The sequence below is a fragment of the Mugil cephalus genome, chromosome 5 (genome assembly GCF_022458985.1).
Source record: "Mugil cephalus isolate CIBA_MC_2020 chromosome 5, CIBA_Mcephalus_1.1, whole genome shotgun sequence".
Classification (NCBI taxonomy): Eukaryota; Metazoa; Chordata; class Actinopteri; order Mugiliformes; family Mugilidae; genus Mugil; species Mugil cephalus.
The window spans coordinates 11,296,818-11,317,036 of NC_061774.1; the positions used below are offsets into that span (position 1 = coordinate 11,296,818).

Sequence of the window (20,219 nt, forward strand, 5' to 3'; positions counted from 1 at the left end):
TGCCCTACTTGAACCTTCTGACATGTAAATAAATAATAAAAGATGTTTACAGCCTTTGAAAAACAACACGTTGGTTTTATTTGGTGGAACGCTCAATTTTACAAACAGTCCAAAAACAAACCGGAAGTGCTTCACGACCTTTTTCACATAATCCAGGATTCTGTAGTAAATGTCCTCTGCATTTTTACCAGGTCCCGGTAACACTCACACAGGCCAGTAAAGATGAAAATTAGGGTTCAAAACGTCCTGTAGTTTATTTTTACAGTACTCCAGGTGTCACAGTGTAACAGTGCCATGTCCCTCCTCTCAGCCATGAGTCCAGCATGACTTTACTTAAGTGTCATCCTCGCTGTCGCTGGCCAGCACCTCCTGACATGTTAGTGGCTGAGTGCTCATCTGAGAAGACGAAGGAATTACCGATCCGAAGAATAGGGAGCGAAACTGTAAGAGGACAACACAAAAGAGAAAAACATCGTTACTCAGACGCTTCAGACCCTGAGATAAAACACATCTCTCACCGCAAATGAATCTGAGGTGGTGCTATTTCTGTGCACAGTTATGAAGAGGTTGTGTTGTCTACGCACCTGTCCACATTGTCCTTTAGAACAGATTGAATAAAGTTTTATGTTTGGAGTTTTAAAGTCCCTTTAGGTTGATTTAGACATACATTTCAGATTAATAATAATTTTTTAAGCTTCTGAGACTTTGCTGCTGAAAAACATAGGCACAATACGTCTTAACTTAACAATGTACTTGTTCAATAATAAGCCACTTTTATTTTTGTCTTAAATTGTGCCATTACTTGCTCCCAAGAGGCGAAAGATGTATTTCTCACAGCTTTATGGAGAAAAAGAACATGCTACATTATTTACATTTTTTCCAGGGTAAACTGAGCCATACCTTCTTATGAGGAGGTCCGTCTGCGTCGTTCGTTTCCTTGTCTTCTTCTTCTTCCTCTTCTTCTTCTTCCTCCTCCGCGGTGTGTATCCTTGTCCCGTGATTGGCTGCAACGGGCTGTTTCGAACACGAGGTGCTGGCCAATGAAGGCTTGGGTGGACCTGCAGTTGAGGGACCTGCTGCGAAACTGGTATCCATTGCAATTAGATAGGAATCCATGTCATCATTCATGAAGTCATCGGGAGGGGGCGGCGGCCGGGAGTGCGATCTGAGGAGTGGAGGAAATAGTTTTGGGTGTGAGTCAGTGAGAACAATGTTGCTAATATGAAAGAGGACCATAAAAAGTATGCCTGGTTTTTATTTTTGTAGTTTCATGCCACGCTCTGTTTCCTAATAAGGATGCAAATGCAACAACAATATATAAATATAATAAATCAACAGCAATAGCAGAGTCACACCTGCATCAGGTGTCTAGTAGGGAAATTAATTTTATTACAATTTCCTCGCCCACGCGCTCCACCCAACCTCACTGAACTTCTGCATTCCTCTGTTGGCAGAGTCTTTTCATTTTGTGGATGTGTGTGAGGATGCAGATGCAGACATTTGGTGGTTTGGGGGTTTGAAGTATCAAAAGTAAAATATAAATCATATATGTGCAGTTCATCCCACGTGTTGCATCTACATCATTATGTGGACAATGTAAAAAGTGCTTCTATGACTGTCCTCGTCTTACAGCCACCTGCTTTTCTAATAGCAAGTTTTAACTCTCAGTAACACTTTCAACCACCGGGTGGCATGGTAGAGTAAATATTGAGAATTTACCACCTGTCACCGAAATGAAGAAGCCACTGAATGAATTCCAAACTGTTTTGTTTTCATTTTGTTCTGCCACCGGCATTTTTCAACACTGACTGACAGTTTCTGTTCTTGACCTGGAAAGATCCAGCATTTACCGCGGCACTTTAATCCCTCAATTTGTGCTCGGTTGTTACCCTGTGTTGTTGTTTTTATGGAGGCTGGGATCATCGGAGAGCGTGGCCAGCACAAAGTTCCCCTCCAGGACGCCGTCTGTTACTGAAATCACCACAGGGCTGACGCAAACAAACACAAAATGCGCCTGTCAATACACAGTGGTGAAGCGAGCGATCGGTTCATACGATATGCGGGGGAACGTGCTCACCTGCCCGGCTCATCGAAGTGTATAGAAACAGGGAGACCGGTGGACTCTGCAAACACTAACAAACCCTGGAGGACAGACGATGAAAAAATGACAGAAAAAGGGAGAGAAGAGAACAGAAGGAGGAACGAGATAAATATACATCTGTCATAGATACGTACATCTGACTAAAGCAAACATGTAGACAAGTACAACATTTAACTGACGATTTACACACAACCATGTCCCTCCTGACTCATACCCGTAACTCCTTCAGACAAAAAGTGATGCTGTTGTGAACCCGGGCGGCAAAATGGTCGAACTCATCTGAAGCCAGACACATTTCCGTCAGCATTGCCTTGGACTGCTCTGAGAGGGAGGAGAAGGAACGGGTTATAAAGGACAAAAGAACTGCTAAGCTTACACTCAATAGCACCACTGGGTTTGTATCTAGTCTAATTGTATTGTATTTTCCCCCAGATCGTCATCAACAACATAATATCATAGATTAAATTCAGTGAAATGACTGAACGGAATTAAATACGGTTGTGTTGTGATTATTCATCAATCTTGTCTTTTTATTCTAATATGGTAAAGTTTTCAGTTTCTGGTTTACAGCACACATCCTCCGAGACGTCAGTACATTCGTCTTATTGACTGCTTCCTGAAAATAACAGTCTTGTCACCTGCTTCTTCCTCCACATGATTCCTGACCCACATCCGCTCTTCGTTGACTGTTAAAGTCACTTCTTCCACAGATGAAGGAAAGTGCACCACCGTGTCCACCAGCACCCTGAGAACAAGACAAAATGAAACATATCGAGAAGTTGCACCCACATCGTTTTTTTGTTATCAATTTACTCAAACGACTTTAGTCTAAAACAACATCTGCCATGAATGAAGATGGAAACCAGAGCACAGACCATCAACACCTCGGTTATTTTGATAGTAAAAGGTGCAGAAAGACTTCACAGACCTGGGTTGGGCTCTGAAAGCATTGGGGCAGTTGTCTTTATCAAACACTGCCTGTAAGCTTTCACTGTCCTGGTAAGACAGGTTATGTGTTTTCAAGAGGCCTGCAGAGAAAACCACAGCACACAAGACATCAGAGTTCTCAAGACCCACATAATACAAATGCGCTATAATTAATCACAAAATATCTCAGTCAGTATAAATAAAATGCAACCCTTCTGATTTTAACTTATCAGGTAAAGAAACATCTGAGAAGCAAGCGAAGCACTGATACCGTGTTTGCAGTGCAGGGTGAACGTGAGACGGTCCTTTTCCTCATCCAGTTGGATGTGACACTTTTCCACCGTCTTCTCCAGAGATGCCAGAGACCTAAACACGGCCTGCACACTCTAGCACAAAGAGGAAACATATTTGCATATGTTGTGTCACGTTTTAAGGTTAACTGAAAATTCTGGTTGTTGGCATGAACTGTAGTTTTGTCCTGTTAACGACTGTATTTATTGGATTGTACTGTTGCTTAGTGTTTAATCTCTAAAACTATAAATACTCTGCAACTGTGCAACTGTTAAAAGACGGAAGCTCAGAGGTTTTGCAAAATGAGCGCACAGATAACCACAACCCTCATGGTAAAAACATGGCAGGAAAGATAGCGTTTCAAAGCTGACTACAGAAAGCTATTCATTCATTTGTAAGACTTTGCTCTGAACCTTAACCATGGGAGCTTGTGCTCCTGTGAGGTAAAACCACTGTAGTTACAGGGGGTAAGTGGAAAAATAACGTAGAGTAGCTCAGCTGATCTGAAAAACCAAAAATGAGGTTTTGGTAAAACAAGTTATTAGGTACACCAGAGGAGACACGTGCATTTTAAATCAACAGTCTGTTCAACTAGGTTTTCAGAAATATACTGAGTTGTACCGGCTTATGTTGTTGTTATTTTGACAACCCCATCAGTCAATAAGCTGGGCTGAATAACAGAAACACTTGTGGGATCAATTCAATCCAGTTTAACATCACCACAAGCTAGATCCTTGTAAATGATTATGCAGTTCAACAGTTCAGTTTTCACATCAACTCAACATTATAACAGTCAGGAAGTGTGACTTAGTCCAGGACTGTTATTCAAATGCATTTGTCTTCACTACTGTATCCAATGTTTTGGCAACTGTGTTGTGTGATATTAATATTAATACGTCATTCAAAAGTAATATGTGGACCGCAAACACAAGAGCAGGTGTAAACATGCACTATACAATACACAAAATGTATCGAGTTTCCTCACACCTTTATTAACATCTTGCAGCGGAAGTTGTACCCATTGGGTATGGAGTACCTGCACAAGAGACAGAAGAAGTTGCTTCAAAAAAATTAAAAAAATAGAAATTACACACAAAAAATGGGATGTTCACTGACCCACTCCTGTGCGCACACACACACACACACACACACATACACACACACAATCTGCACCTGCTGAAGAAGAGCGGTGCGAACAGGAAACAAGCATATGCCGACCGAGAAGAGTTTACAGACCGCAGGGCCAGCTACAAGGGAGAGAGAGAGAAAAAGAAATGAACAAATCAGCACTGTGTTCATTGACGCAAAGTGTGCACCAACAGGAAGCAACAAGACTATGCATGGCAGGAGGAAGTGTTCAGAGCTGCTCACCCCATCCTCTTGAGGCTCCACATACAGCTCATCACCGACACGGGACAGAGAATGGATGGCTTTGGCCAACACTGGACGGTACACACACACACACACACACACACAAACACAAACATAGCATAATTAATATGAACAGCCAGTTAATATCACGTCATTTTGTGTTTTAGCTGAAGACTGGGTTAAACAAGCAGGAAATGTTTTCTACCTTTCACGTTTCCTCCCGTCACGATACAGTGCATTTCTGGAAACTAACTTCTACTTATACCGTTAGGTTAGCTAGCAGACTAGACTAGAAGTTAGCCGAAACTAGCGGCTTTACGCCACCAAGAAGTAAACCGGTTGGGTTTTAATAGTTAATAGCCAACTGGGTGTACACACTTCTACCGACAACATGCTCTGTATAATTACAGCCGTGTTTCTAAATTTTATTTTCTGTATCGGCTCGACCAAGCAGTAGCTCCTCCATCGATCTAAACGTTGTTTACGCCGCCATTACCCACTTCCGCAGCGTGGACCAATCAGAGAGAGGCAGGAAGTCAGAGGGGGTTTAACCAAGCGCATGCGTATTGAGTATAATAAATCGCAAATAATTTTTACCGCTGCGTGTTTATCAAGAAAATCTGGTTAAACAGTCATTTTCATTCTGAATACATAAAGAAAGAATACTAAAATATGTGGAAGTGGGATTTTTCTGGAGGGACAAAGACATTAGTTATCTATGTGGATGTATAATTATTACAATAATTATTATTTGAATTATTGCTATTTTAACATTAAATTGCAGCACTGACACTCTTGACACATATTGCACAAACAATGTTTGTTCAACCAGGTTTTCAAATAACTAACACCGCAAGGCAACTTATTATTATTATTCAATTTACATAAAACACACTACAACAGGATGATCAGGATGATTATTTATTTAAAAGTCGCAATAAATGTTTACTAAGCCTGTTAATGCATGTTAATTAAGACTGACAATAGAGAGATCAGAGAGTTAATAAAAAAGAGAGTTATTCCAAAGGTCATTGCAGGCATTTTATTTTTACTTTTTTTAAAAAGAAAATCTGATGACACATAAATAGCAGTTTCTCTCTAAAAACGCCCTGTAATTACTGGTGAAGGGGGTGTGTATGCACATTTGTGAGCGAGGGAGCCACGGGGAGAAATAGGAAGGAAGGCACTGCAAGTAGAAAGATGGGCAGAGATACGTAGAGAGAGAGGGAGAGTCACTGTCAAGACACAATTATCTCACCTCACTGGTCTTTCTCGTTGGTCTGCTTCAGTGCGTAAGATCTGAGGAACGCTGCCTGGCACCGACTCTCCTCCCATCCCTGGTGATATAAATGACTGCCGGACAAGGGGTGTGACTAAAGCAGTTGTGCTGTGAACCTACGAACATTTAGTGAAAGAGAAACATTTCAAGGACATGAGACAACAAAAGCGAAGAGCTGTTTTGTGTTTGGCTGTTTTCGAGGATCACGAGAGAGTGGAGGCACCATGACAGTGTAACATCAATGAGAAGAAGCAGCAGGATTTGGGACTTAAAGAGGTGGACCTATCTTGAAATTTGCAATGAGAAACTTGAAGAGTAATGGAAAAGGTTTGGCACATTTAAAGACTGGAAAGCAGGAGTTTTCCTAACATTTGGACAAAGGTTTGATATGATTTACACATGGCTAACTTCTTCTGCCATGGTCTCCAGTCTCTTGTTAAATCAGCACATCACTGTGTGGAATTTGTCTCTGTTTAGCCGGATAAACTGGAGTATTCACACGAGTTTCTGTGACTTCTGGGTTTGATACATAGCAGTGTTTTCGTAGATGTCTCAGTCACACAACCCAGCAGACTCTCAGGCCTTGCTGCAGTCCATGCTGCAGAAACTGAAGCTCCAGTCAGGCAGAGAAGGCCAGAGATACGTGATACCTGGCCCAACACCAGCTGCTTCCACATGTGGGCAAGACAGTAATAGAGGAGCAGCCAACACCCAGAGAGTTAACAGCAGTCCTGGAAATGTCTTTGAGTTTGGTACAAATGGCACCCCCCCAAAAGACCGTCCCCTTCCTGCTGTGGACGGTAACGTTGGCATCAAAGGTGGTGAAATACAACAACCAGGTCGTGGCCGTGAAGTTGGCAGGGGTCTAATTTCCTTCCCCTCCCAGAAAGACAAGACTGATGGCAACACGGGTGAGAACAGCGCGTTGGTTGAGGCCACACGGCCTGAAATCACCCCAACAGTTACAGGGCAGCTGTTTCCTCAGAAACCACTCAAGGACGCTGATATCACTTCCTCTCCGAGGCCCGATGGGGAGAGTGTGAGTTTTGGCGGTTCTGCGATGATAAAAAACAACCCTTCTCATACAGATACTGTTTCAAGTCCAGGAGCAAACCCAGGAGCAAGTCCAGGATATGCACCCAGAGTCTTCTTGTGGGCTAATAAGAGCACAGATGCCAACACAGGAAATCAAGACAATAAAGTTTTGCATATGGGAAATGGAGGATTTGGAATAAATAATGATGGTCAGACTGTCTCGAGTATCCAAAAAACAACTAACAGCAGCACTAGAAGGTCATCTGAGAATAAAACGAAAAGGTGGACACAGAGAATTAAGGACAGATGGAAGGACAGACCTGGTTCCAGCAAAAAGGGAAAAGACGAAGGGACAGGAGAACAGAAGAGAGAGCAACCACCTGAAGTGAGTAACATGCTTCCATATTTTCTCCATTAAACAATCTGCACCTTGGAGTCGTCAAATTGCAGCTTGTTTATGGCACATGTTTCACCTTCAAACCAGGCATTAATGGCAGAAAATTTTACCAACACACCAAGTAATGATGGAGAGCGGACCCTCACTTCACTAGACAGCAGTCGTCCCGCACACACAGAGAACCGCACTAATGATGGCAACGTCAGGTGAGCAACCAACAACACACAAACTAGTGCAGCAGTCAGCATGTAACAGGTGAAACATTCTCACAGTCAGGCTTTGCTTATTTATATCTGATCCTTAAAACAACGGCAGTGAGATATGTGAGGTATTTGAAATGTTTACACCGAAAATAGTATGGACTGACATTTGTTTGCCACTGATGTGCCTCTGCGGTCTGATGTGCCAAACCCGCCCTGTCACTCAGAGCATCTGTCATCAGACACATTCATAATGCTGCACGTACCATGTCAATTTTTATAACATGAAAAAAAAAAAAAAAAAAAAAAACAGGCATATTAAAGCCTCAACCTTTTCGTTAAGGGTTAAAACATAAGGATGACATTAGTCTGTAGTTTTAGTAACAAATTATATTAAGAGACTCCAAAACCCAAAGAATTAAATAAATAAAAATGGGTCATACAAGTTTTCTAAATATTCCTTAAACAGCTACTTTTGATGCTGTAGCGTAGAAAGATTATCAACAATAAAAACTATACAACAGTCCTGCACTAAATATAAGCTTCATGAAGGTCGTGGTATTCAGCATTGTTGAATCAACTGTGTTTTTATTTTGGAGCCCGTGGTTTGTAGCACTATTGAACTGTACTGTGTTGCACCAACACGTGTTTCTGTTATTTTGATAACCCTATTTCAGCTAAAGGTTCTAGGCTAAATACCAGCACCACAAACTACATTCTCAGCATAGCCTGAACAGTCATGAAGGAGGATTTTAGTGCAGGACTGTCATGTTAGAATGGACTAGTTTTCACTCGTCCACATAATGAACTGGCAAGTGAATGTTTATCCAGTTGCACCTGGAAAGATATTTGAATTGCAAAACAAGAATCTCTAATATCCACCTGAACACAACATGCTGTTATGTATATATAGAGCATTTGATATAGCTGTTGAAGATTCAACATATCAACAGATTCAGAAGAGGACTTCAACTTACTTTGATAGTTGTAAATCCGTAGTAAATAAAAAAACTATGTGTCACCAGGATTTATTTATTTATTTATTTTTTTATGGAACTGAGTACATCATTTACAGAACATATAATATAATGCTGTACGATGGTGAGGGTCATGGATTTTGTTTTTGGACAACGCTGTGGCTCTCTGGAACAGGTTTGGCTACACAAACAACACTTCTTTTTATGACATGCACCTCCTATGTTTTGGTCATTTCGTAGGATTTGTTGACAATATGAAAATGTGTAGTATCCCCACACTAAACCTCACCTGAATGAATTTTGAAATGTGTTATTTTTCAGTAGTGAATTCTTGACTTTACAAAGCATATTATTCTCTCTCAGGCCTACCAGTGACTTTGACCTGGGCCTCGGGTCGTTCAGCCTACTGGATGAAATAGTCATGGGTCAAGAGTGGGCTAAGTTCATAAACCCCAACCTTGCAGCCACCTCTACAAACCAGAGACCATCAGAAGAGCTGCTGAGCCAAACCAAAATCCCGCCCATTCCTCATGATGGCAACCAATCATCCGGGAATTTTAACCAGTTTGGAGGAAGGAGCAACCAGTGGAGATTCGGGACGACACAGTCATCACCAGCTCCCCCCTTCAGCACGGCACAGTGCGTGGCTTTCCAGCCTATGGGCATGGACGTCACAGAAGGAAAACTTCCGTATCATCAGAGAGAGACGGACCAGTCAGAACCAATGGAAGATGGCCACAACCAATCAGACATCCAGCCTAAAGAGAGGGGACCGGGGCAGCAATTTAGACCTCCATCGTTTGTAGACGTGAGATATTTACTACTGTAATGTGACACAAAATATCTCAAGTTCCTCTGCTCCGTTATCAGTGTGAAAACCGTGCAATCATCCAGTCACGTTTTAATTTGCAGAGTGCAAACTTCTCAGCTCCGAGGAGCAGAGGCCACCTCAACAGAAAGAGACATCATCAGCCAGCTGTTCAGATGGAGAGTGATGGTGGAGAGACAGACCGAGGTCAGAACAACCTTATACTTTAACAGTCATTTCATTTCTGTACAGTCTTTAGTTTATTTTAGCTGACGTTTTGCTTCTATAAATCCGTGAATGATTCTTTTATTTGATCTTACTAACGTGTTTTTACTCATTTAGCAGAAAGGTCCATGTCTTCACCGAAGCCAACCAGCAGCAGTGCGATGGATGAATCAGGAGAGCCACAGCGGGATGCTGTCATACCTTTATACAACCTGAACTCCCCTCAGTCACCTCAGTCTCCGTCCTCCTCCAGTGCACTTCGAGGTGTCCTCAAACAGTCCATATCTCAGGAGGAGGCAATGGGAACAGTGTCAAAAAGGGTAAATTACTGCAGAGCTGCATATTAGATTAGATTATATATAGATTTACTGCGCTGAGTTACTGAATATCACAGCACCACCTTGTGGTTTGAAAGGTAAAAATATTTTTACCTTTTCTTTTTATCCTTTTTACGGAAGAGATTAATGCCACTGAAAAAAAAATTGTACTTAGAGCAAATTATTTTCTTTTGAGTTCTGACTTTAATCTCAGTATTTTGACTTTTTTACTCAGAATTCTAAGATTAAAGTCAGAACTCAAAAGCATTTTTATCTGGTCTAGCTACTTTTTTTTGTTTGTTTTTCAGTTTCAGGATTTTTCTAATCCTACTCTGACTTTTTGACCTTTTGTTTTTAAAGTATCTTTACCAAATAAAAGTATACTTAAATCAGTGTTTGTGGATTAAAACCTATTGAGAAACCTCTCGACATTATTCTTCAACAGTTCAGTTCAGTTTGGTGGTCACAATTCCAGAAACAACTTGCATGACAATAAATAACATATGATATCTGTTTGCATGGGACTGGGAGTCGACTTGTGTTTCAGCTATGTTGTTGTAAAATATTATTTAGAGATAAAACTCAGCATGACATGTGATCAGAGGCTGATTTCTTCATGACTTCTTCGTTTTCTTTCTTCCATGTCGCATTCATCCCTCTGTGCATCAGAGGCGCGTTGAGGAGAACCGGCGGGTTCATTTTGCAGAGGAGATCATGACCATAGCATCTCAGGACCTGGATCTGGATGTTGCAGAGTCAGACGAAGATTCGGCACCGGAAGAGGACTTTTCTTTGACGGAGCAGGTGTGTGAGGTGCAGCCGGCAGTAATCGAGCAGGTGGCACCGGCCCGTCGGCCTGCTCTCCCCGCCTGGATCCTGGCTCTGAAAAGGAAGAACAACGCGAAGAAGCACAGATAGCAGCTGTTAAACCACAAAAATGGGCATTCAATTTTTTTTATTTTTTTATTTTTTGTTGTTTGTTGTTGTTTTTTTTTAAATGAATAAATAACCATAATCAAATTAGTATAGATAGTATGTCGCAAATGCAGATTCCTCTATTTTTGAAAGCGACAGTACTTTGACAAATTGTATCAAGAGCAATAATATTACAGTAAAAGCTGGATTGCATCCTAAACTCACATTCTGGGGATTATCTTCTAAAAGTGTTGAGTTTAAGACTTACAAAGCAACTGAATGCAATGCTGAGATAAGTATTTTTTTCTGCAGCGAACGCAGCAAGCGTGCTGGAAAGATTTCTTTTTGGACATTCAAAGCACTGCCATGTGTTTTATTGACTCTCATCCCACTTCAGACACTGCTGCCTTGAGCCCTTTAGTCCCACAGTGGACGGCAGCAGACTTCCCATTCTAAACTTCCCATATCCTGTCTCTTGGTAATGGCTCCCTGGCTGGCCATCGCGGGAAACTAACCGCAGAGGAGGGAAGACATGTGAGCTGAAGCTGAAATCAACTGGCAGTTTCTCAATAGCTGTGTTTGACTCGTCCGTTGGGGTCGGACAGAAGCACCTTAGCACTGAGTATCTTCTTGCAACGTACTTTTTACTCTTGCTGTGAAGTTTTTATTGTTGCTTCAGTTATGTTTCCACGTGGCTACATGGGAAACCGAGGCTAAGACTAATATTAAAGGAATAGTATTTTTGAAATGTGCTCATTTGCCTTGTTTTGTTTGATTGGATGACCGTTTAATCCAGGCTAAGGAGAAGTCCTGCAACACCACAGGTTATGTTAACCCCGACCTAAACCCAGGTAGTGACTGTCCCTTTTCCCGATTCTTTGTGTTAACGTGAACATTTGTTACAATTAAGAGCGGTGTCCGCATTTCCACTCTATCTTAAGTTGCCTCCTGACCATCTTGTTATCTTTGAGAGAGTCTGTGAACACCCCCATTTTATCAACCCCTCTACATGAAATGTTCAGTGATATAGATCCCTTCTTATTCTAATCTGCAAATTCTTTCACAGTTACAAAACTGTGTGATTAAATGTGCACATGAAGCTGCTCTAAATCCCCTCGCTCAGAACCATTCAGGGGCTCTGTCTGACCCGTTACAGTTATAGTGAAATGTGAAGATGGGGGGAGGGAAACTAAATTAAAAATATACAGAAAAGTGTGTAAAGATCTGAAAGTAAATCACTGTAATAAACACAAAGAGGAAAATCGTATTCTCATACTCATCTTCTATAACTACGAGGGTCGTGGTGGGGCTGGAGCTGATTCCAGTTGTCCTCAGGCGAGAGGCGGCGTACAAACCCTGGACAGTCTACAGAAAATCATATTTCTCGTTCTAAATAAAGGAATGCTTTCATTGGTCCATTAGGCTGCACCATTGTATTTCCCACTGCGCTACTTTGCCCAGAGGTGGACTAATAATGGCCCATTTGTAGACCTCAAAACACACACACACACACACACACACACACCAATGTACACCATTAGGAGACTTTAATTTGTGAACAAATAGATTTGGTGATGACAAAGAAGTATCTTATGCAAATAGTTTATTCTCATTATTTATTCTCAGCCTTGGTTCCAGTAATGATTCTCATTTTCCTGTCTCGGCTGACTAAATGTGAAGGAATACTATCGAAAGGGTTATTTATTTTTAGCTGTCAAACAGGAGGTTACAGATTACTGTAGTTAAGATGTTGTAAAATATCTGGTAAAATGAAACCGTTTACCATAAAATATCATTTTTATTTCTGTACATTTCACTCCAAATCTAACACTGTTTTAACAGAGCTCCAGTTACATGGTTGAGAGCTTAAATTGACTGAGTTTCATAGGTGTTGAACATATTTGTCCTGAGTGTATTGACCAAGTGGCTCCATTGTAGTAATAATAGCTGGCTATTATTATGAAATACATGGCAACCAATGGTAGGTACGTTGTGCTTCTTTACTCTACTTGACAAACTAATACTGATTATAGGATCAGCCGGTTAAGATATAATGTTCTTATGTCAATGCAATAAGGGAAAGAGAAGGGAGGGGGGAACGTCCATTTCTTCGTCTTGTTGTTGTTCGTCAGACAGGTAGGTCAGCGGTGGAGAGGGAAATGGCTCCGGAGTCATAGGAGCTCTTTAACCCTGGTTTAAGTGACAGCTGGCTGCCTGGGCTCGGAGCCAGGGATGCTTCTATCTGAGCATCTGACACCTGCGTGGACAAAGCAGGGAGGAAAATACGCGATAAACCACTGGATTCAAGTCACTCTGTGTTCGAAATGCATGCTACTGAATAATAATAATAAAAAAAAAACCACGTTACCTCTTCAAACTTCTTAGCTTTGTACTGTTCTGCTCCTTTCAAGCAGTTCAGCAAGATAATATCACAGAGAACTGTACCCTGAAAACATACAACAAAGAATAAATACACAAACAAACAAACAAAAAACACTTGATTGGAAATTCTTACCAGCCCAATAGAGGTGAAGGCAGCGACTAAGTTGATCAGTGTTGGAACTGTGGCAAACTTTCCCGCCTGGAAGTGATGAGAATCAGTTTAAGTCACCTTGAGTGTTTACAATTCAAAATGTAAATATATTCAAAATATTGCAAACTTTGCAAAGTTTTATTCAGGCATGAAAGTTTAAAGTTAGGGTTTGAGGATTTGGAAAGTCACGCTCAAGTCTGTGGAGGAAAGAAATAAAACCTCAGTGGCGTAGCTTAAAACTTGGAGCCGGAAAACTTGGAACGAGTGGAGGACAATCCAGAGTTATAGACCCCTTCACGGTTTGTAAACAATGTGATGTTTCTGAGGGGTGGGGCTTAACTGGATGCAAAACGTCTAAAACACTATAGCCTGTAAACAGCGGTTAGCATATTTCAATGGACTGTTTTGGCAAGAATGGAAGAGGGAAACGCATATTTTAGAGAATATACAATACACTCACTCCCCGAGACCGTGAGTGTTATTTTAAAAAGTTGACTCTGACTGATGGGACTACATTCACCAACCCCTACACTCTCACTCACTAGATGGACGATTTGATCAAAGGAGGACACAGAGGGGACAAAGTCTGTCTTTATCAAATGAAGCCTCTCCAACAAAGATATTACAAGAAGTAAGTGGAACCACTGTGGGGGGTAACGTAGTAAATGCAGCAAATGCAGCTTGGACATCCCTGAAACACACAACTAACGCTGTGTTAGCTCGTGGTTAGCATTAGCAAGTAACAAGACTTAACGTAATTTCAATCACAATTTAGTCTAACCCCTAACATTATCCAGGCTGAAACTGATTATACATTACATATTATTCTGACCTGATGTGAAGTGTGTTGATTGTCTCACTCCAGTCCTTTCTTTTAATCGCCAAAGCCAAACCAAAGTTGTCTACAACTGGCAGTGGCTCGTATGTGATAAAAATTCAACTTAGTGTTTTTGATTTTTTTGGTTTTGGCACCAAAAAATACAGCAAAGTGACATTTTCATGGCTGAAGGTGGCGGTGTTCACCTCAAGCTTCCCCCTGTTTTGCTTCCAGCTGACATCGTGACGTCACAGTGTTGTAGGGGCTAATGAGCATGTTATACAAAAAATTGTAAGTTTTGTTTTTACAGGAGAATATGTGCGGGACAGGGTCACTATTTCCCTCGATTTCAATCGTCCACGCCAAGCTAAGCATACCTCCATTTTCATGTTTCTTTACCCACATGACGGGGTATCTCTGTTCTCAACTGCAAGACAACAAATGAGTGTATTTCCTAAAATGTTCAACTTTTCCTTTTACGGCGTGCCACACTGGCCAGGATTTCAGTGGCAACCCCATCAAATTTGCCTTTTTTCTACAGTTTAAGCTTTTAAAGAAAATATAACTCACATTGCCAGAGACCATAACATCGAAGCGGATAGCATACGCTTTGTAAAGAGTCCGAAATTCAGTCCCATTCTGTGTCTTGAAATATTTGGCAAACCTGTTTTTAAAGGGAAGAAAAAGTGACCAAAAAATGTAAAAAGAAAACCAACAGCAACACTGAGAAGACATCTAGTAGAAAAGTGGCCACTACCTGAAGTTGTACCCTTTGGAAACAGCATTCTTGGCAAATGGAGCGTCCAGCCGAGTAAAGGAGTACTTTGGTTGACACTTCTCGACGTCTAGGTCAAAGTTACACTTCCACTCAATGTTTATTCCTATTTCTCCACCCTGAGAAGGAAGGATCAGGGATTGAGAGACACATTTAAGGCCGTACACAAAGATGAGGGTAACCTCCAATAACCTCTGGCTGGAAACTTTTAAGATCAGATCAAAAGTATTTGGTGGCTTAAAAAGGGACAGAGAAGTGGAGGAGTAGAAATATAAAGTTGCCCAAAATGTAAAGACTGGGTACCTTGAGTACATTACTTCCTAGTCAGTCTTCTTAGTGGGATTCCACCACTGGAAACACACCCCAGTTACACAGTAGATAATTACACAGAATAAAAATTAAGTGGATAAACAGTTTAATTTCGATGGCATTTCCTATCCACACACTGTTGAAGTGTCATCGACCGTTGAATGCTTGATGATTTTCAATCAGATGGATTAGGGTAGACACTTTTTGCCATCAATGCAAGCCTCTGACTCTATGAAGCACTGGCTAATGGGCTTTAAACATGGAAACAGAAAACACTGAGTGCTCCCGGCTCTTGAGCCTGTGGATCTTCCCCGAGTAAACCTCCGTGGAAGCCTGCTGAGGTCTTTCCCGCAGAAGTTGGTTTTAAAGCTCTTTTATTACTGAAAGAATTTAGTACAATGGAGTCCTGCTCTCTAACATTGCTCTTTTGTCGAGCTGTTTATTCTCCAACAGAAACAGTTAAACAAAAGTGAGCGGTCCAGCGTAGTTAATGTGTTTTAGACCTCTCTGTTCTAGTCAGGAGGGATTATTACTGGTCACCAGCAACAACTTTCAAATCAAATCAATGCTGACCCAATGCCAAATGTCTTGGCAGGAAATCAGGTGTTATTTAAATTAAATAAATTATGCTACTTAATTTTACCAGTTAATTAAGATGCTGGCGTGACCTGTTACGTGGTCATAAACAGAAAGGGAGATGAGAACACCTGAAGATACACCTGTAACTCTGGGACCCAATAGTATAGCCCTCTTCTTGTTCCTTTTTCTACGTATGTCAGCAAAATCTACTGATCCCAATATACAACATTTTAGAGCATGACGAGTGAAGGAAGGAAGCTTTGGGGACGTCAGCTAAGACCTTGTCTGACAGGGCAGCCACATTCTGGCCAGTGAAGTTCAGCACATCAGCGACGCGGAAGATGGGACAGAAGGGTTGGTCCTGCGGATGGTAGGTACAGCTCCTGATCTGTTTGGATGTCATCGTGGAGGGAAAGTTCCCTCTGGAAAAGAAGAAATGCCACCGTTTTAAAAGAGCAGGCCTTTTGGACACCTTTGCTGCTCTCATTAGTTATTTTTTCAGTTTCCATGTCTGCGCATGTCTGCGTAGTCTGGATCTACCTGGTGACATCAAAGAGCGGGAAGCGGACGCTGTTTTTGATGAAGATGGTGAAGTTTTTCACGTCCAGCATTGGTTTGCTGTGGAGGACGTTGTCAGAGGAAAAAGGGAAGAAGAGGAAATCGTCATCGGGTGCACGTTCATGTTGTGCTTCTGTACATGTAAACCTTACATGTCAGGCTTTTCATCCTCGGCCGGGCACCATCCTTCGATCTCACACCGACCCTCTGTCTCATTGGAGTCTTTAAGGCAAGCACCTGTTATCACACCTGGAATGTGAAGCAGAAAGAGAAGAGAAATAATGTATTGAACTGGGGATTCTCAGATCAGGTGAAGGGAAACACTCGCAATTTCTGAAGTGATCTGGATTCATGGGCTGATACAGGGATTAGACTTAATAGTTAAGAGCTTGTGAAGACACTGGACGAAAACAGATGCAAACACATCTACTGTATATTCTGTTTTTATAACTTCTAAGTGTATGTAAACTTTTGGTGTCAACTGTATTTGTGTGCACACTGGTCCTACTCACCATGGGCAAGGATGGAGCCATAATGCTTGTGGCAGTCTTCATCTGTATCGCACTTATAGTAATCAGTCTGAAACACACAAAAAAATAAATTTTCATTTACTGGACTGTTTCAGTGGTGACACAGCTGTTTGATAAAGATTTTCTCCAAGGGTCAGTCTGTGCTGCTGCTATTTACAGTGAACATAAATAACAACTCTCCTCCACCACCGTAACACAGCTTTCATTATGATTGTACCATCTTCTCTGTAATTAAAATAGTTTTTTTTTTTTGTAATTTAAAACCATATCTCACAGGAGGCCATCACAAAAACACATACTGCTGATGTTCCTCGTCTTACACATGCTGCACTAATTCAAGTAGGGCTCTTATAGACTGAAGAGAGCTCGATCATCCTTCCCGCACCAAAACCACTGAATTCACGGCACCACTCACTTCATTCGACTCATTATTGCTGTGAGTTATATGTAATTGTTGCATGGCTTTCTAATGACTTTCTTTCCTGAAACCTCTTATTCTAATCCCCTTGTCGATTTAAATGTCTGCAGGTTTTTATCTCCAACGAACAAGATAGTTTGCACGTATTCGTCAGAGGGTTTTCTGCATCAGTCTTATTAGTGTGGAGGCAAACATTTTTTCAAAGTCTGCCAGCCTTAGGTCATCATGCAGGGAGGTCCAGGGCTACACACTCGGTCTCCCTGACGATGTGAGTCAAGAAAAGCTCAAAACTGACAGCGACGAGCCCATGAAATGCAATCAGTGAAACGGGAACTGACCGGTAACTAGTGATTTAAATGCATCCTCACCTCTGGACATCGTCCTTGGAACTGATTTCCGGTGATGATCAGTTTGGTTAAGATGCAGAAAACACCTGCACCCTAAAACATACAGCAGAGCATTTACGGTTTACCACATGATGGAGTAATGGTGGTAAAATGGTGGCCCAGATGCAGTACTTTCACATAAAAACAACAGGTTCGCACATTAACTGACAGAAACCGCATCACATTCGCAACCAGTTGTATTATCAACTCGCATTCACAGCCTCACACTCTTTAAGAGGCTGTGCCTAAAGTCTGATAAGGACCTTAGACAAAGTTCAAACACTCAACAATACTCAAAGACAGGACCAAACCGGTCATTGGCTAAAGGTGACTGTCACATCTTGTCGGTCACATACCTGAGGGGGGAAGATATAGTCGGCCACGTCCATCACCTGGTCATGATGGTAACCAAAGCCTTTTACTTTGGTCATTACGGACGACTCTATGCCGGTGTCGATCTCCTGATAAGCTTTCTCGTGAATGAAGACCCAGCTGCAGGATAGCATACAGTTAAATTAATGAATCTCGTTCATGGAACCAAATGAAAGTTTGGAAAAAAAAACACCACTGACCCGACAAAATACGCGATGATGAGCAGCTGTGCGATCCGGTTGATGATCCCCACAGACCAGCTCTTGACCACCACAGACTTGGTGGTCTCGTAGGTGAACAAGTCGGTAACGAAGCCCCACATCCAGGAGCCCATGGCCGCCACTCAGCCCTATCCTCAGTCTTGAGAGAAAAGTGCAACTCCTCTCAGGCCACCACAGGTGCCTTCTTGGAAGTGTGACGGAAAACCGCTGAATTTCTGGAGATCTAATAAAACACTGTGATCCTAATCTTCAAACTGGCCGCGTCTTTCTTCAGCGTTTCCCGTGTTCATCTGCTTCTTTGCATATTTGACGACCACAGCTCACTGCCTCTCTCCTCTCCCTCACTGTCTTTGTTTCTTTGGTTCATGACACAAACTGGACCTCCCCTTCCTTCACCCAAAGAGGAAAATATCTCTCACGTCCCTCCCTCTGTCTCTGCCTTTCTTTCTGCACCACAATTCCCCCATCTCCCCATGCCTTTTCCTCCCCACCACCTCTGCATCTGCACCCCTGGCTTGAAATGCAAACACACCAATAATGTACACAATTAGTCCAAGCACCAATCAATATCCGTGCGTCGTTTTGTGTTCTTCCAGTGGTTTGCTAATAATTATCAGTACTTAATTTACACCACAGCGTTGGTAACCCAGAGGGAATTCCCACGGCTAGGCCTTTCACTTTTAGCAGCAACGTAATAAAATGTCAGCTTTTATTACATATTTATTGTAATAAAACTCTTTAACAAACGCTACACTATGTTGGGTCAGACAGTTTTAGTCAAAGGGCAGCTTTGAGGTTAATATTACTAAAACAAGATCAAGTTGGTTCTCACCGCTTTGTTTTTTAGGCATCACTTTAAAATTGTTCCCTCAAAAAGAGAAAAGGTCTCTCATTGTACTAATGTGCAGTGATGTCCATGTTTCCTCATGGACATTACTACGCAGATACAGTAGAGACAGATGAGAGTAAGATATACCAGAAGGCCTTTACATATAAAGTTTGGATTAGCATACACGTCGTGTCAACAAATAAGACACAAAAGTTGCTGAGGACCACTTCCTTTTATATATGTTTATTTTTAAACTGTCCCGCTCAGTACTTTTCTCTCTCCCTTCCTGCTGACTTATTTAAATTCTCCTCATCAAATGTTTTGTAAAGATCTTCTATTCACTTAAAATTAATAAACACATAAATAAATAAAGGTAAAAATGAAGATGATGTTTCACCTACTCACTTATTAAAATTTATGGAGGACCTCAGGATCTCTCTGAACGAATTAGAAAGCAAAGACCCAGCTTGGCACATTGCCACCGGGTTCAAATGGAAGAATGTCTATTCATCTGTGAACACAGTAAACACCATTTAGTTACATTTTGATACGTGCAGGCAAGCGGAGACATCCAGTCAAGAGATGATGTGAGATGTGAATGTCTGTAGCTGGAATAAAGTCGCTTCAATTTCTGGATTTCTGTGTATGAATTATTAAACATGATGCTTGTAGAAGTTGGTATTGTGTAGTTTTTGTTGTAATGTGTTGGGCCCACAATCTGCCTCTTTATTTTCATAATCAGGGTCAGGTGCCGCGTTATACAAATATACCGTATGTAAATACCTGAACACGCTGAAAAGATACTAAAGACAGTAAAGATGCTTTAGATAACCGAACAGGCTGGACTGGAATTCAAACAGGAAGTGGCTGCGAAAAAGCTCTTGTCTGAGAAAGTCATAACTTAAAATGCGACCACTCAGAGAAACCAAAATTTAATTTCAAAGTGTAAGTTCCAGATGTCCCCACCTAACGCAATTTTGTCACATTTCTGTACATCAAGCGCGCAAAAAAAGCGTCCGACTCCGTACTTACAGACCCCCCCTCGCTCA

General features: G+C 41.6%; 3 protein-coding genes across 4 annotated transcripts; 1 reads left to right on the top strand and 2 right to left on the bottom strand.

Annotated features, from left to right (window-relative positions):
- Positions 1-54: 54 nt before the first annotated feature.
- On the bottom strand, positions 55-5,389 carry rad9a (RAD9 checkpoint clamp component A). The gene is made up of 12 exons (XM_047584987.1): positions 4,896-5,389; positions 4,691-4,761; positions 4,493-4,566; positions 4,307-4,355; positions 3,300-3,414; positions 3,030-3,129; positions 2,740-2,846; positions 2,316-2,422; positions 2,078-2,142; positions 1,890-1,988; positions 901-1,165; positions 55-441 (listed from the first exon to the last, which is right to left on the bottom strand). Exons 1-12 carry the CDS (start codon positions 4,927-4,929, stop codon positions 334-336), a joined length of 1,194 nt encoding a protein of 397 aa, XP_047440943.1. The 5' UTR covers positions 4,930-5,389; the 3' UTR covers positions 55-333.
- On the top strand, positions 4,641-11,595 carry zgc:113229 (uncharacterized protein LOC550612 homolog). 2 transcript variants are annotated; one of them, XM_047584984.1, is made up of 7 exons: positions 4,641-4,768; positions 5,980-7,389; positions 7,489-7,607; positions 8,942-9,386; positions 9,491-9,593; positions 9,729-9,931; positions 10,598-11,595. In XM_047584984.1, the coding sequence occupies exons 2-7, from the start codon at positions 6,517-6,519 to the stop codon at positions 10,844-10,846; spliced, it is 1,992 nt and encodes a 663-aa protein (XP_047440940.1). In that variant the 5' UTR covers positions 4,641-4,768; positions 5,980-6,516; the 3' UTR covers positions 10,847-11,595. The 2 variants fall into 2 exon arrangements, with proteins under 2 accessions (XP_047440940.1, XP_047440941.1); XM_047584985.1 differs by having other exon boundaries at positions 9,732-9,931.
- Positions 10,936-18,715, bottom strand: p2rx3a (purinergic receptor P2X, ligand-gated ion channel, 3a). The gene is made up of 12 exons (XM_047584986.1): positions 18,321-18,715; positions 18,105-18,240; positions 17,731-17,802; positions 16,927-16,993; positions 16,567-16,663; positions 16,397-16,474; positions 16,137-16,278; positions 14,951-15,087; positions 14,764-14,857; positions 13,359-13,424; positions 13,212-13,289; positions 10,936-13,100 (listed from the first exon to the last, which is right to left on the bottom strand). Exons 1-12 carry the CDS (start codon positions 18,452-18,454, stop codon positions 12,972-12,974), a joined length of 1,230 nt encoding a protein of 409 aa, XP_047440942.1. The 5' UTR covers positions 18,455-18,715; the 3' UTR covers positions 10,936-12,971.
- Between the last annotated feature and the right edge of the window lie 1,504 nt (positions 18,716-20,219).